Raw genomic sequence first — 16482 nt, forward strand, 5'->3', positions numbered from 1 at the left:
ATTGAAAATGCTGTAAACTACTAAGCACATGTTTGGTGTCACGTATATAGCCCGGAAGTCGTCGCACTAGAGGCTGCAAGTGTTCATCCACCCAATTTCCCAGGCGTTCCCCCAGGGAGCCAATTCCAGCCACAATTGGCCTGCCCTCCGGGGGGAAGCCCTGCTTGTGGATCTTGGGTAGATGATGAAACACTGGCAGAACAGGAAAGGGAACGGCCAGATATTCTGCCAACCGTTTGGAAAGCACTCCTAGACTTTCGCCTAAAGACAAAAGTGCCTGAAGTTGTCTGCCAAAATCTATAGTGGGGTCATTTTTCAAAAGAGAATAGATAGATGTATCCTGAAGCTGCCTTAGTGCCTCAACACGATAAACTTCCGCATCCAGCACAACCACTGCCCCACCTTTGTCAGCATTCCTGATAACAATCCGTGTATTGTCTTTAAGGGAGGAAATGGCCTGTTTCTCTGCAGAAGAAAGATTACCATGAATATCGGGAATACTGACAGAGGCAAGCTCAAGTAATTCTCTTTCTATAACCTCCTGAAAGGTATCGACAGGGGGGCTACGGGCAGCTGAGGGGTAGGTCCAGGTCCAGGGTATAGTCCAGGTCACCAAGGGAAATTAAGTGACTGTCCGAGGAGTCAGGGTTCGGTATTGAACAGGGCACAGTTGTAGAGCCATTGGGCAGTGAAAGCGGGGCAACCTGGTCTGGATTGCTGTTAGAAGGCAAATAGCTCCCCGTGTGAGAAACACAAGTTCCTGAGTGTGATGCAAGTAATAAATTGTGTGAACCAACACTGGGCCCCAGTTGACTGACCTGAGAGATGGATGTGGCAGTCCCATGAGATGAATCCATCACAGCCTCAGGATCCTGCATGTTGTTCAGAAGGCCCCGAACCAACTGCACACAATGTGGGCGAACCTCCAGAGAGGGTTCCTGTGCGCCGGCGGAGGAGGGTGAGGTAGGCAAGCTGTCCAAAGGATGGGGACTTAGCCTTTCCTGACATAGGGAATTTCAGAGACACTAAGTCTCTTTTGTCCTTAGAGCAATTGCTTACAGAGACGGTGCCTTTGGTTTCGGAAAATGAGGTCAGGCCTGTGCCTATCCGCAATCCAGCATTTTACCCCTCAGCTGCCCGTAGCCCCCCTGTCGATACCTTTCAGGAGGTTATAGAAAGAGAATTACTTGAGCTTGCCTCTGTCAGTATTCCCGATATTCATGGTAATCTTTCTTCTGCAGAGAAACAGGCCATTTCCTCCCTTAAAGACAATACACGGATTGTTATCAGGAATGCTGACAAAGGTGGGGCAGTGGTTGTGCTGGATGCGGAAGTTTATCGTGTTGAGGCACTAAGGCAGCTTCAGGATACATCTATCTATTCTCTTTTGAAAAATGACCCCACTATAGATTTTGGCAGACAACTTCAGGCACTTTTGTCTTTAGGCGAAAGTCTAGGAGTGCTTTCCAAACGGTTGGCAGAATATCTGGCCGTTCCCTTTCCTGTTCTGCCAGTGTTTCATCATCTACCCAAGATCCACAAGCAGGGCTTCCCCCCGGAGGGCAGGCCAATTGTGGCTGGAATTGGCTCCCTGGGGGAACGCCTGGGAAATTGGGTGGATGAACACTTGCAGCCTCTAGTGCGACGACTTCCGGGCTATATACGTGACACCAAACATGTGCTTAGTAGTTTACAGCATTTTCAATGGCAAGAAAAATATAGTTGGATTGCCATTGATGTGAAATCTTTATATTCATGTATTCCCCATGGTCTCGCTCTGGAAGCCTTAGAATACCATATGGCCAGATATTCTGCCTTTTCTTCGGATCTCCAATTCTTCGTCGCATGTGCTGTCCATTATCTGCTTACCCACAACTATTTTCTTTTTGATTCTGATTTTTATTTACAATTGTGTGGAGCTTCGATGGGAGCGAAATTTTCTCCCTCACTAGCTAACCTATATATGGGCTGGTGGGAGGAGCTCCACATGTTCAGCGACTCTAACATTTTTTCGAGCCACGTTGTGTGGTATGGCAGATATATTGACGACCTGTTGGTCGTCTGGGACGGCACGTGTGACGAAGCTCAGCAGTTCGTTGATTTTCTTAATGTTAACAACTTGAACCTTGTGTTCACTTTTCAGTGGTCACCCCTAGAGGTCAATTATCTTGACCTTACTCTTAGGGGAGATCCTTCCTCGGCCTCTGTTGTCTCCAGCACGTACCGCAAGCCCTGCGGCGGCAACTCCACCCTGAGGGCCAATAGCTGTCACCCGTCCCACACTATCCGTGCGGTCCCGGTGGGGGAGGCTATTCGGGCGCGCCGGAACTGTTCTGACGCCGCGGCCCTTGGGGTGGAGTTGAGCGCTGTGGGTGCTCGTCTTGCGGAGCGTGGATATCCAAAATGGATGATAGAAAGGGGAAGGAAGCAGGCCCTTCTGAGAACAAGAGAAGACCTTTTGGCATCTAGTTCTCGAAGGATGGTATCACAGACGAAAAGAGACACAGTGTTTGTGACTGCTTATAGCCAGGAATATACACAGATTACACAGATTATAAGAAAATGTTTACCTGTGTTGCAGGCTGATGACACCCTTAATGTGATCCTTAAACAGGGTGTCAAATTCGCTAGTAGAAAGGCCCCCACACTAGGGAGTATTTTATCTCCCAGTTTGTTTTCCAGCAGTTCCTCACGTCCATGCTGGTTAACCACTCGTGGCTCATATAAATGTAATTTTTCTACTTGTAATTATTGTGTTGTACATCAACCTGCCCGGTCTGTTACTTCGTACTCGAATGGAAACATTTTCCCTATGAAACAGTACATTAACTGCCACACAAAGTTCGTGGTCTATTTGATTTCATGCTCCTCATGTCATGTTCAATATGTGGGTTGTACTACACGTCATCTCAGACAGCGTGTAGGGGAGCATTATAGGGGAGCAGGATGGTTGACTGTGGAGGTATCCAATGTGGCCAAGCATTTTAGAGAGGTCCATTCTGGTGACATGGCTTCATTTTCATTTCAAGGTATTGAGCGTGTCCAGAGGCCCCCCAGGGGGGGAGACGTTTACAAGCGTCTCCTCACTCGGGAGGCCTATTGGATTTTCCAACTAGGAACGCGTTCGCCAAGAGGCCTTAACGCCAGATGGGACCTCAATACAGTTACGTAATTTGGGTGTACTGTCCCTGGTGTGCATATCTATGTATGTAACTGCTTGTCAGATTCATATATATTTTATTTTTTGTACTTTCATTGCTGCGTGAAACTGTAATGTGTTCAATCATGTGTACTTACATTTTATCCTTGTGTTATATGTTTTTATGTATTGATTACACTGTTGAGGATGTTCCTCAAGTTTTATGTATACACCTCTTTGTGGGTGGGGCCTGATCATGTGGTATCGGGTGTGGTCCTATCCTTTATATAGGTCACCTCTGTTCACATGCACCTATGCTATGATTAAGGGCGTGTAACGCCCGAAACATGTCAGCGTGTGGTGATGGATTTTAGCCTGTCATGTGTTTGATTCAATAAAGGTATTTCGACTCTACCTACATCGTGCGGAACTCACTTCCTACAAATGTGTGTGTGACAGCTGCACATTGTATTGATACTAGTCACTGCATACCTGTTCACTCACCTGTGTGACTGCACATTGTATTAGTCAAGTCAGTGCATACCTTTCACTTCATCCCCCCCAATATGGGCAAAACAGGCAGAGCTAGAGGCAGTCCACCCGGCAGGTCTGTTCGAGGTCATGCTGTCGTGATTTAGTGCGGTCCTGGACCAAAGTACAGTGTTCAGAAGGCGCGTGCCATCAACCCACAAGATTGTCAGGACGTAGTTGACTATTTAACACAGAACACCTCAGCTTCCGCACGGAAGCGTGACGTATCTTCCTCCTCCTGCTCTGATTCTGTCACCCCACTTAAAGGGAAGATCTGCGCAGAATATAAAAAACAAACTTCACGTATCTGGGGCTTCTTTCAGCTCCTGGCAGTCGATCGGTGCCCTCGCCGCAGCTACTCTCCCTCCCGGCATCCAGCCGACGTTAAAGTCGCACCCAATGCGACCTTATAGGCGCATCGGGTGCGCTGTTTTCATCACAATGCAATGCGCCTTTTCGCGCACACGTCGCTGTGCGCGTGCAAAGTTTTGCGCGCAGGACTTTGTGAATTTATCACGCCTAAACTAACTTTAGGCATGATATAAGGTTTTTCACAGGCGTGCTAACACTTAGCACGGTTTACTGAATCAAGCCCATCATGTTAACACTACTATGTTTTTATTACATAGTGAATTATCTTCACTCCAGTCAGGGATTCTCACAGTTTCTCAGCATGGACAGCTCCCTCCCCCCTCAGACAAGCTGAAATTGAGAGCAGAGACCCTGTCTGTGACTAATAAACAAAGCAGGGGGCGTGGAGGGGGCGTGTATAACTTCTCCCTATCACAGCAGAGGCAGCCCATTCCTCCCTGGGTCGATAAAGCTTGACAAAGAAAAGAAGATTAGATATATTACAGAGACAGTGCAACTAGAAAAGGCTGCAGTAATCCAGAGCACATTAGAACAAGTATAGGAACGTATAGGATAGAAGAAATTAGGCTGAAAATTTTGTTACAGAGTCTCTTTAAGAGGAACTTTAACCCAGGATTGAACCTCATCCCAATCAGTAGCTGATACCCCCTTTCCCATGAGAAATCTTTACCTTTTCTCAAATAGATGATTTGGGGGTCTGTGTGGCTGATATTGACTGGTGCAACACCTCCAACAGTGTGATGTCATAACCATGGGAAACAACCATGTGGGAAACAACGGCTCATTGCATTGTGGGAAATAACAGATTTTTCCAATTGCCAACCAAGCAGCATCTCTCTCTCTGCATAGAACTCTCCGTAACGAACATCCCATACAGATCACATGTATTTTAGATTTACATTTTAGAATGTAAATCATGGAGAGGAATGAATTTTACACTAGGCAAACACTGACTGTGGCTGAGAACACACTAGGCAGTGTGGGAAACGTAGCGTTTTGCTGCGTATGCATTTGTGTGTTTTTAGTGCACTTTTCCCTGCAATTTACGCTTAGAAAAGCACCTGTAACGATCGGTGGGCGCAGAGAGTATCTGATTACCGGTGATCTGCAGTATCACCGGAAATACAGATATATACCAGATTATAAGTGATCTGCAGTCTCACCGATAATCCGATATACAAACTAACCTCTGTTCACCCGAGTAGAGCGTTGTGTTTGGTGCAACAGTAATACAGAGGACAAGCCTCAGTGCAGCAAGGAGTACTGCACAGATTCCTTCCACAGGTCTGAGCTCTCCAAAACGGGAGGAGTCAGACTGACAGTGGGAAGGAAAGTCCGAAAGTGACACTCAGACGCAAGTGTCACTAACGGAACAAGGAACCGCCTCCAATCGTGAGTTCGGTTCTCGAGGTCGGGCAAGCCAAGTCGTAAACACACAGACAGATAAGGTACAAGATCAGCAGACAAAAGGCAGAGTCAAAGTACAGGCAGGGTTCGGCAACGGGGTATCAGATATATCGGGGTACAGAATCAGGAGGCAGAAACAGTCTAGGAGCGAGCCGGGGTTCGGCAACGGTGTATCAGAAATAACGAGGTACAAGATCAAAGTTCAGAAGAGTAGTCAAGGCAGGCAAGAAGTCATAACAGATAATCACAATCAAACTAGTACTTTAAGCTATCAACGGAATCTAGCTTAGTGTAGGATTACAGCTCCAGCTGGTCCCGGCACACTAACGGATCTGACTACGGATCTGGGTGCTCCCACATGTGTGATCGCACGCCAGACAAAGAGCAAGTGAACAACCAGCAGTATATATACTCTAGGACCTTTCCAGGACCTCCCTAATTGCTGGTCCAATGGGAGCAGTGGAATTTGTCAGCTGACCCAGCTGGTCAGCCGACACCCTTCTAACTGCTATTTAAACTCTGCCTCTGTGCTCGCGCGCGTGTAAGTCTGAGTCTTGGTGGACTACCAGTCCCAGCCACACCAGTACTGTCATGCAATGTATCTAATGCGGGGGCCGCCTCTGATGCGGATTCCGCCGTTACCAATGCGGATTCCGCCGCTCTGCCTGGATGGCTTGCGGCGGTTTTTCCGCGTTGAGACGCGCTAGTAGTATTGCCATGCGGACAATCTTCCGCGTCCAATGAGGACCCCACCGCTCTGCCCATGCGGCATGCGGCGGTTTCTTCGCGTTGTGCCGCCATGTCAGACGCGGAAACAGCCGCCTCCCTCTGAATGCTAGCGGCGGCTTTACCGCGTTTCCTCACAGTACCCCCCCCCCCCCCGAGGAGTGGACTCTGGACAACTCCCACCAGGTTTCTCGGGATGTGAGGCATGAAATTCTCTCCTTAATTCGTCTGCATGCATGCACGTCCCTGGTACCCATTGCCTTTCCTCAATGCCGTACCCTTTCCAGTGTACGAGATATTGTACTGAATTTTGCACAACACGTGAATCTAAAATCTTTTCCACCTCATATTCAGGTTGATCATCTACCAACACAGGGGGAGGAGGAGCGGAACCCACCTGGACCGCAGGTTTGAGTAGGGACACATGAAATGACCTTACGCCCCGCATGCTGGCAGGAAGATCAATGGCGTAAGTCACGTTATTGATTCTTTTGGTTACTGGGAATGGACCCACAAACCTGGGACCCAGTTTGGTAGAAGGCTGCTTCAGGGTCAAGTGATGTGTAGACACTCAGACTAACTCCCCTGGCTGAAACTTCCATTCCACGGATCGTCTTTTGTCTGCCTGACCCTTCTGACTCTGGAACGCCTTCTGCAAATTCCCCTTAACAATTCCCCAATTGTCCCTAAGTGATCTTTGCCAATCCTCCAGTGCTGGAAATGGGGATGACACGACTGGAAAAGGGGAAAATTTGGGTGATCTCCCTGTCACAATCTGGAATGGAGAGAACCCAGATGAGGAATTCTTCAAATTATTTTGTGCAAATTCCGCGAAGGGCAAAAACCTCACCCAGTCAGTCTGTGCTTCCGCAACGTAACATCTTAGGAATTGTTCCAAAGACTGATTGATACGTTCCGTCTGCCCATTAGTCTGTGGGTGGTAGCCCGACGAAAAAGACAACTTCATGCCCATCTGGCGACAAAATGCCCTCCAGAAACCAGAGACAAATTGGACTCTCCTATCCGACACAATGTCTTCCGGAATGCCATGCAACCGGAAGACGTGAAGGATGAACAATTCGGCCAGTTCCTGAGCCGAGGGGAGTCCTTTCAGGGGCACAAAATGGGCCATCTTGCTAAAACGGTCGACTACCACCCAAATGACCGACATTCCTTCAGACCTGGGCAATTCTCCCACAAAATCCATGGACAAGTGGGTCCATGGCTCACTCGGGGTGGGCAAAGGCTGCAGCTTACCTACAGATGCCAGCCGGGAGGGTTTACTCCTGGCACAGACCGCACACTCCCTGACGTACTCTTTGCAATCTGTTGCCAAAGAAGGCCACCAAGCACACCTGGCAATCAGATCCTGCGTTCTAGCAGCTCCCGGATGACCAGCATTCTTATGGGCGTGAAAGAGGTGCAGGATTTGTAAACGAAAGGGCAAAGGGATGAACATAACCCCTTCGGGTTTTCCCTCAGGAACGTCCTGCTGAAATGGACCCAAAACCTCCGTCCAATCCTCCCAAGTCTCTGTTGCGGCTAATACTAGTTCCCGCGGGATGATAGACTCAGGAGCGGGTGGCTGTGCCGTTTCTGGTTCAAAACACCTGGAGAGGGCATCTGCCTTGACGTTTTTGCTGCCTAGGGTGTACGTGATTATAAATCTAAACCTTGTAAAAAACAAAGACCATCGGGCCTGACGGGGACTCAATCTCTTCGCCCCCTCGATGTATTCCAAGTTCTTATGGTCGGTGTAAACTGTGATTGTGTGTTCTGCCCCCTCTAACCAGTGGCGCCACTCCTCAAATGCCAACTTAATAGCCAGAAGTTCCCGATTGCCTATATCATAATTTTTCTCTGCAGGTGAAAACCTGCGGGAAAAATAAGCACATGGGTGTAATCTGCCCTGCAACCCAGACCGTTGCGACAGCACCGCCCCCACCCCAACTTCTGAGGCATCAACTTCCACAATGAAGGGAAAGGACGTGTCAACATGCCTCAAAATTGGTGCTGAGCAAAATAATCTCTTCAATAAAGCAAATGCCGTCACGGCTTCAGGAGACCAGTGGTTGGTATCCGCCCCTTTTTTTGTGAGACTGGTAAGGGGGGCGACTAAAGTGGAGTATCCCTTGATGAACCTCCTGTAATAGTTTGCGAACCCCAAAAACCTCTGCAGGGCCTTCAACCCCACTGGCTGTGGCCACTCCAACACGGCTGTGACCTTGGCAGGATCCATTGAGAGGCCCGAGGTGGAAATTCCGTATCCCAGAAACGTGACCGTGGTCACTTCAAATATACATTTTTCCACCTTCGCGTAGAGCCTGTTCTGTCTTAATTTGTTTAGGACAAATTTTACATGAACCCTGTGTTCGGCGAGGTTATTGGAATAAATCAGTATGTCATCGAGGTATATCAATACGAATCTACCCAAAACCTCCCGGAATACCTCATTGATTAATTCTTGGAAGACGGCTGGCGCATTGCACAACCCGAAGGGCATCACTAGGTACTCGTAATGCCCGTCGGGTGTGTTGAAGGCCGTCTTCCACTCATCACCCTCTCTGATGCGGATTAGATTGTACGCCCCCCTCAGATCCAATTTAGAGAAGATCTTTGCGGCTGTGATTTGCGTAAATAAATCGTCTATCAAGGGTAACGGATAGCGATTTTTTATCGTGATCTTATTGAGGCCCCGATAATCAATGCAAGGTCGGAGACCCCCGTCTTTCTTTTTAACGAAAAAGAAACCGGCCCCAGCAGGCGACCGGGAGGGCCGGATGAACCCCTTGGCTAAGTTATCACGAATGTATTCCTGCATAGCCATCTTCTCTGGACCGGACAAGTTATACAGATGACCCCTAGGAGGTATACAACCAGCACGGAGATCAATGGGGCAATCGAACGGGCGATGAGGGGGTAACTGATCAGCAGACTTAGGACAAAATACATCAGAGAATTCTGCATACTCTTCGGGAACCCCCTCCACAAGAATCTTGGTCCGACCCAATGTCACCTTCCCTAAACACCGTTGGTGACAATGATCGGACCATCTGGTTACCTGACCCGTAGCCCAGTCTATGTGCGGAGAATGGATTTGCAGCCACGGCATGCCTAGGATAATAGTCGAGGTAGACATGCGTAACACAAAAAATCGTAACTGCTCCCCATGCAGTACCCCTATGACGACCTTCACCTCCGGGGTCTGTGACAGGGGGCGATCCCGTTGCAGAGGGGAATCGTCCACTGCCATGACCTGAATGGGGGGACTCACTGGAGTGAGGGGAATACCCAACTCCTGAGCGAATTCAAGATCCATAAAATTAGCCGCCGAGCCAGAATCAACAAACGCTTCAGTGGCTACAGACTTATTCTCCCATGTGATAGTACAGGGGAGAAGCAATTTTTTCTCTTTAAGAGGTGAAAATTGTGTGCCTAGGGTGTCACCCTCCACTACTCCTAGGCAAAGTCGTTTTCCCGACTTGATAGGGCAGTTTCGCACCCTATGCCCTGCTGCTGCGCAATACAGGCACAGCTGTTCCGTCATTCTCCGCCGTCGCTCCACCTGGGTCAACTTCGAACGACCAATCTGCATTGGTTCGGGCGGAGGCAAGGCCGGAGAGGGTGAGACAAGCGGAGAAGGTGTCACTAGGGGTGTAGCGGATGGTGCCGCGTAAGATGTCACCCTGTCGTGGTGAGTACCCCTAACCTGCTTCTGATGGCGTAACCTACGATCAACTCGAATGGCCGATGATATGGCCTCATCGACTGTCTTGGGCTCGGGTATAGTCAACATTAGATCAGAGACTTCCTCCGACAACCCAGACAGGAAGTAATCCATCAGAGCAAAGTTATCGAATCTAGCGGTGACTGACCACCTACGGAACTCTGCCGCATAATCCTCGACCGAGCCTCTGCCTTGCCGCAAAAGTTTGAGCTTCCGCTCAGAGGACGCGGCGAGATCAGGGTCGTCATAAATTATGGCCATGGCCTTAAAGAATTCCTCCACCGAGGTCAGGGCAATATTGGTAGGAGGCAGGTTGTATGCCCAAGACTGGGAGTCCCCAGTCAGCAAAGTTTTAATAAAGATGACCCGTTGGGTCTCCGTCCCCGAGGATCGGGGTCTCAAGTCAAAATACGACAACACTCTACTCCTGAAATTCCGGAAGTCAGACTTGTGGCCGGAAAACTTATCAGGTACAGGCATACGTATATCAGTACTAGGAGAGGATCGCACTGAATCAACTGGAGGGTTTGCACAGAGCCTGACAGGACATTAATCATAGTCTTGTGGCTACCCAGCACTTGGTTGATGTTTTCCACCGAAGTGGCAAGTGCGCCCAGACGGTCAGTGTGTGCGTCCATTTGCATTTTTGGTCTGGCGTTCTGTAACGATCGGTGGGCGCAGAGAGTATCTGATTACCGGTGATCTGCAGTATCACCGGAAATACAGATATATACCAGATTATAAGTGATCTGCAGTCTCACCGATAATCCGATATACAAACTAACCTCTGTTCACCCGAGTAGAGCGTTGTGTTTGGTGCAACAGTAATACAGAGGACAAGCCTCAGTGCAGCAAGGAGTACTGCACAGATTCCTTCCACAGGTCTGAGCTCTCCAAAACGGGAGGAGTCAGACTGACAGTGGGAAGGAAAGTCCGAAAGTGACACTCAGACGCAAGTGTCACTAACGGAACAAGGAACCGCCTCCAATCGTGAGGTCGGTTCTCGAGGTCGGGCAAGCCAAGTCGTAAACACACAGACAGATAAGGTACAAGATCAGCAGACAAAAGGCAGAGTCAAAGTACAGGCAGGGTTCGGCAACGGGGTATCAGATATATCGGGGTACAGAATCAGGAGGCAGAAACAGTCTAGGAGCGAGCCGGGGTTCGGCAACGGTGTATCAGAAATAACGAGGTACAAGATCAAAGTTCAGAAGAGTAGTCAAGGCAGGCAAGAAGTCATAACAGATAATCACAATCAAACTAGTACTTTAAGCTATCAACAGAATCTATCTTAGTGTAGGATTACAGCTCCAGCTGGTCCCGGCACACTAACGGATCTGACTACGGATCTGGGTGCTCCCACATGTGTGATCGCACGCCAGACAAAGAGCAAGTGAACAACCAGCAGTATATATACTCTAGGACCTTTCCAGGACCTCCCTAATTGCTGGTCCAATGGGAGCAGTGGAATTTGTCAGCTGACCCAGCTGGTCAGCCGACACCCTTCTAACTGCTATTTAAACTCTGCCTCTGTGCTCGCCTGCGTGTAAGTCTGAGTCTTGGTGGACTACCAGTCCCAGCCACACCAGTACTGTCATGCAATGTATCTAATGCGGGGGCCGCCTCTGATGCGGATTCCGCCGTTACCAATGCGGATTCCGCCGCTCTGCCTGGACGGCTTGCGGCGGTTTTTCCGCGTTGAGACGCGCTAGTAGTATTGCCATGCGGACAATCTTCCGCGTCCAATGAGGACCCCACCGCTCTGCCCATGCGGCATGCGGCGGTTTCTTCGCGTTGTGCCGCCATGTCAGACGCGGAAACAGCCGCCTCCCTCTGAGTGCTAGCGGCGGCTTTTCCGCGTTTCCTCACAGCACCTTTGTAAGCGCTTTTGCTGAGCAATTGATTTAGATAATGATTTACATACAGATTTTGTTCTTTTTTTGTTCTTATTATTCCCTTTAAAATGCTTATAAAATAAGAAAATGCTTAGCAAAAATGTACCACGTAAAGAAATCCTAATTTGTGGCAAATAAAACAAGATATACAAATCAAATTTGGATAGTAGGAGGCGCCCAATTAAAAAAATATATATTTTGAGGGTGAGTAGATTTAGTTTTTGGCTTAAAAAAAAGTCAAATTTAATCAAAATAATACACTAAAATAATTTATTAAATTCAATTAGCACAGTGACAACGCGTTTCTTGGCGTAAGCTGCTTCTTCAGGACAAATACGTGCGACTCTAGGAATTCAAAAGCGCCTTGTTCTTTGTCTCTCCAAAACAAGATATAGATCATTTCCATGTAACCATAGAGATGGCAGAGAGAGGGGCCTGCAGCGACAGGAGAGCGTTGTGACCAGCGAGAGTGGCAGGTATGTGCGGCGATTCCTTGGGAGGCGCCATGTTCTGGTACCAGCGGTCCCTGGTCCGTAAGGGGCTAGAGACTGCCGGTACACAAAGGGTTAATCTCTGTAACAAATGCTGTTTACTATTGGATTTTTTTTTTCTCAAGTTGAGCTGCAATTAATCCTTCCTAGCATATGATGAAATAAGTATACATTCAGCTGAGATCCCCGTGATCACATCCTGAACACATAAAGTGAATGCTGATGACTTGGCTCCAGCAGCATGTTCTTATTATTAGACCTACAGAGGGGAAAGAAAGCTGTCACTAGTCTTCTGCTTGGCCTACAAGATGGACTGCAGCTCCTACAAGCTCTACCATGAACATGAGCCTGACTCCAGAACCATGCTGGAGACTTATTATTCTGGAGACCATGATATGACATTTAAAGATGACGCACTGATGGGTCCAACGGAGAAACTGCACAATACACTTAGCATGGGTAGGTGGACTCATGATATTCACAACAATTATGTGTAATACGCCTAGGAAACTGATGAAATGCACTTTGTGGCGCTTTTACTGCCTGATTTATGTAATTTTTTTTAGAAATGTGCTGATCTCACTCTCCCTTGTGATTCAAAAACAAGTAACAGCCATGAGTTAAATTTTGCATGAATTTAACACCTACGGTAATTACAGGTGGAATTCAAAAAAAAATTAGACTATTGTGCAAAATTCTATTTATTTCAGTAATTCAACTTAGAAGGTGAAACTCATATATGAAATAGGAACCCTTTGCAGGTGTTTTGGATTAATTAGCTGATTAGAGTCTGACACTTCACAATAGTCTAATGGTCTGAGATTAGGATTTTGGGTTTTCATAAACTGTAAGCCATAATTATCAAAATTATAACAAATAAAGGCTGTTAATATCTCGCTATTCATGTATTGAGTCTATTTATTATATTAGGTTCACCTTTTAAGTTGAATTACTGAAATACAGTAAATGGACTTTGCACGATATTCTAATTTTTTGCTTTTCACCTGTATATGCATAAATTAATGCATACGCATGAACTATTCATAAATTATATCATTCAGTATCATTAGGAAATATGTGGCAGCTTTTTAAAGAGGCATTGTAAGTTAAATATAGCAGAATGGGGTAAATTAGCCACTTTTACAGAAATGTTCTTGGTTTCAAGCTCGGCTTATACTCGAGTAGTGACTCGGGTATAAGCCAAGACCCCCACTTTTGGGACACTTTTTTTGGACCAAAAATTAGGCTTATTAGACTAGTGGTAGGTCTTCCCCGTGAGGGTCCATCATCGTCGTGGAGAAGTTTAGTAGGGAATAATTTGTGCACATATTATTTTATGCTGAAACTAACGCCCTCCTTTGCTGTGTCCATATTCTGGAGCTCTGCACATCTATGCCTGTAGTTAATTCGGGAGCCTCTGTCTGAATGCGCTGCCAATTGCTTCTGCTGTACGAAACAAAGCAGGTATTGCCTAACTTGGGCACCGCTAATTCGGAGAATGAATTCTCCCTCCGAGTTGCTACAATTTGGAGGGGGAATACTTGCTACGACTCGGAGAGAGAATTTGATATATACGTATGCCACTGACAAGGCTTTGCTTTGGCTGATTCAGTCCAACACTTGTCCAGGTTGCAGATGAAAATGGCCCAAAGTAAAACACCAAGCTTACATCTGAATACAGAGGTTATCTTGTTAGAGTACCCTGGAATTCTAGAAATTACTTTCAGATTTGGAATCTGGGTTGAAACCTCCATTAATATGCCATGTACCCCCCTGCAGGCCACATGACTGGAGAGATCTTGATTGACATAAGTTCTGGACCACTTGTTCACCATCTCTATTCTGCCTGTGAGTTTTTCCGAGAGATCATCCTGATGAGGACCAATGAGAAATGCATCATGGAGATAATGAAATGGCATGATGATCGCACTGGAGCTTTCAGCTGGGGACACGTGGCTGCACATGTTACTAACTTAGAAGGGCGAAGGTAAGCTCTCATGCAATGACCTTTGAATTTAATAGTGACTTTAAGGACCGAGGTGATTGAAATCTATGCCCTGTTTTGGTGGGCTCCTGGCTGGCAGGGCGTAGATTTCAATTACCACCCATAGCGCACATCTGCCGTTTCCGTAGCTCCCTGCCGATCGCGCCGCTCAAACCCAATGTCTCTTGCCGCAATTTACTGGCTCTGCCTGTCTCTATGATTGAAGAACCATGTGAGCTGATCAGGAGCCGATTTCTTTGGCTTCTGGCCGTGTAATCAATGTAAGCCGCTCCCATTGGCTTACATTGATAGACATGGTCAGGAGCCAATGAAAGCGGCTCCTGAGCGGCTCACACGACTCTGCTCTCATAGAGACGGCAGAGTGGATGTCCTCAGGATCCCAGCATGCAGCGGTGACGGCAACTGTGGTGGGTATGCACGCGATTCGTCAGGATTCCATCGTTATTGTATCTCTGGTCCTTAAGGGGGCAGAGACCGCTGGTACTGAAGTGGTTAAGTTGCAAAAACCGTGGAACACAAAAGGGTTAACCACTTAAAGACCACAGGCTTTACCTCCCCTAGTGACCAGGCTATTTTTTACAAATTAGGGCTCTGCAGCCGGCTCGCTGCAGAGCCACACAACTGGGCACACAAATGAATCCCCCCGCCCTTTTCTGCCCACCAACAGAGCTTTCTGTTGGTGCGCTCTGATCGTTGCTGCCTATCGACGTTAGGCGGCCGTGAAGGAGTTAAATTTTGATGTATGCTAAGGTATTATCTGTGATTCTCAGTTTAATATTCTCTTTTTCTTTTCCAGTGATGAATGTGAGGCAAAAGAGATGAAGCTGAAGTCAGCCATAACACACGTTGTGAAGTTTGACACAGAGAAAGAATCTCTGACAGAGCTGATAGGAGTTCCTCAGGCCGACTGCATTTTCAGCTATGGGTTTCTGGATCTGGTCTGCAAAGATCAAGAGGACTACAAGAGAAACTTGAGAAAGATCCTTAATCTATTAAAACCAGGAGGACACCTGATCTTACATGGGGCATTAAATGCCTCATATTACACAGTAGGGGAGCACAAGTTCCATGCTCTCTCATACGATGAAACATTTGCATCAAATGCTCTCCTTGCTGAAGGTATGACCATCCTCCAGTGTGAAGTGACCCCCAGGAAATCTGAGAGCCATTTGACTGATTATGATGGTGTCTTGTTCTCACAGCTTGCAAGCAGAAGTAGAATAGAAGATTAATAATAGCCATACCTCACAACTTTTTGAGATAAGAAAGAGGGACACTTAAGCCACACCTCTACCAAACCCCTAACAATGCCCCTGACACACCCCTAGCCACACATAACTTAAAGGAAACCAGAGATGAACGATTTGGTGCAAAATAAAAATATCCCCTGATAGATTTTACAAAATAAATACTATACCTAGTATTTTCACCACTCTGGTGTGCCGTTTTTTGTGCTTTTTTTTTTACTATATATGTATTTTTCTACTAAAAAATGTGTTTAACTGACTCTAAACTTTAGACCCATTCTCTGAATCTATATATTTCTTATTTTAAAAAGTTTATATGGAGGAAAATGAACCAGGATAGAAAGGACCAGGGTGGTTTTAATTATAAAACAACAGAGACGAAGCACCCTCATGTATTTCACCATATATATCAGTGGGAACATTAAAGAAAACATCTACCCTGCTCTCTGTTTCATTCTTCACTGCTCAGCCTGCTTGTTATCAGCTCTGATAAAATCCCCGACTGAGCATTCAGTCTGGCTTTGCTCAGGAATCATTATATCAGAGACAGTCTTCTCTGATGTCTTTTCAAGCCCAAGCCTGCCCCCTTTTGGCTCGGATTTCCTGTTCTGTATATTTGAAGCATCACAGAAAGCTGTGATGAGATGGGAAGAGCTGCTAATAAAAGGGTATATTGAAAAACTTTTTTTTATCTATACTGTATTTGTTAGTCATAAGAGGTTTTTAGAAATGGTGATTTCATTTTGCACAAAGCCCACTACATAATATGCTTTTCTGGTGAACTGTGTTTTAGTTCCTAGTGTGTGGCACACATCCGAATAGATTCCTGTCAGATTCAACTTGACAGGCATCTGACAGAAATTGTAATAAATAGTGACACGGCTGCGGCGGTGAATGGCGTTACCATCGCAGCTGCTTCTGATTCTCTGCCTGCCAGTCTTC

The 16482-nt window shown here is 46.9% G+C and overlaps 1 protein-coding gene across 1 annotated transcript; it reads left to right on the forward strand.

Annotated features, from left to right (window-relative positions):
* The first annotated feature begins 12523 nt into the window (after window positions 1–12523).
* Window positions 12524–15722, forward strand: LOC137523027 (indolethylamine N-methyltransferase-like). Its single transcript, XM_068243207.1, has 3 exons — window positions 12524–12747; window positions 14068–14275; window positions 15090–15722. The coding sequence occupies exons 1-3, from the start codon at window positions 12597–12599 to the stop codon at window positions 15523–15525; spliced, it is 795 nt and encodes a 264-aa protein (XP_068099308.1). The 5' UTR covers window positions 12524–12596; the 3' UTR covers window positions 15526–15722.
* Window positions 15723–16482: the final 760 nt, after the last annotated feature.

Source organism: Hyperolius riggenbachi, chromosome 6, assembly GCF_040937935.1.
Source record: "Hyperolius riggenbachi isolate aHypRig1 chromosome 6, aHypRig1.pri, whole genome shotgun sequence".
Classification (NCBI taxonomy): domain Eukaryota; kingdom Metazoa; phylum Chordata; class Amphibia; order Anura; family Hyperoliidae; genus Hyperolius; species Hyperolius riggenbachi.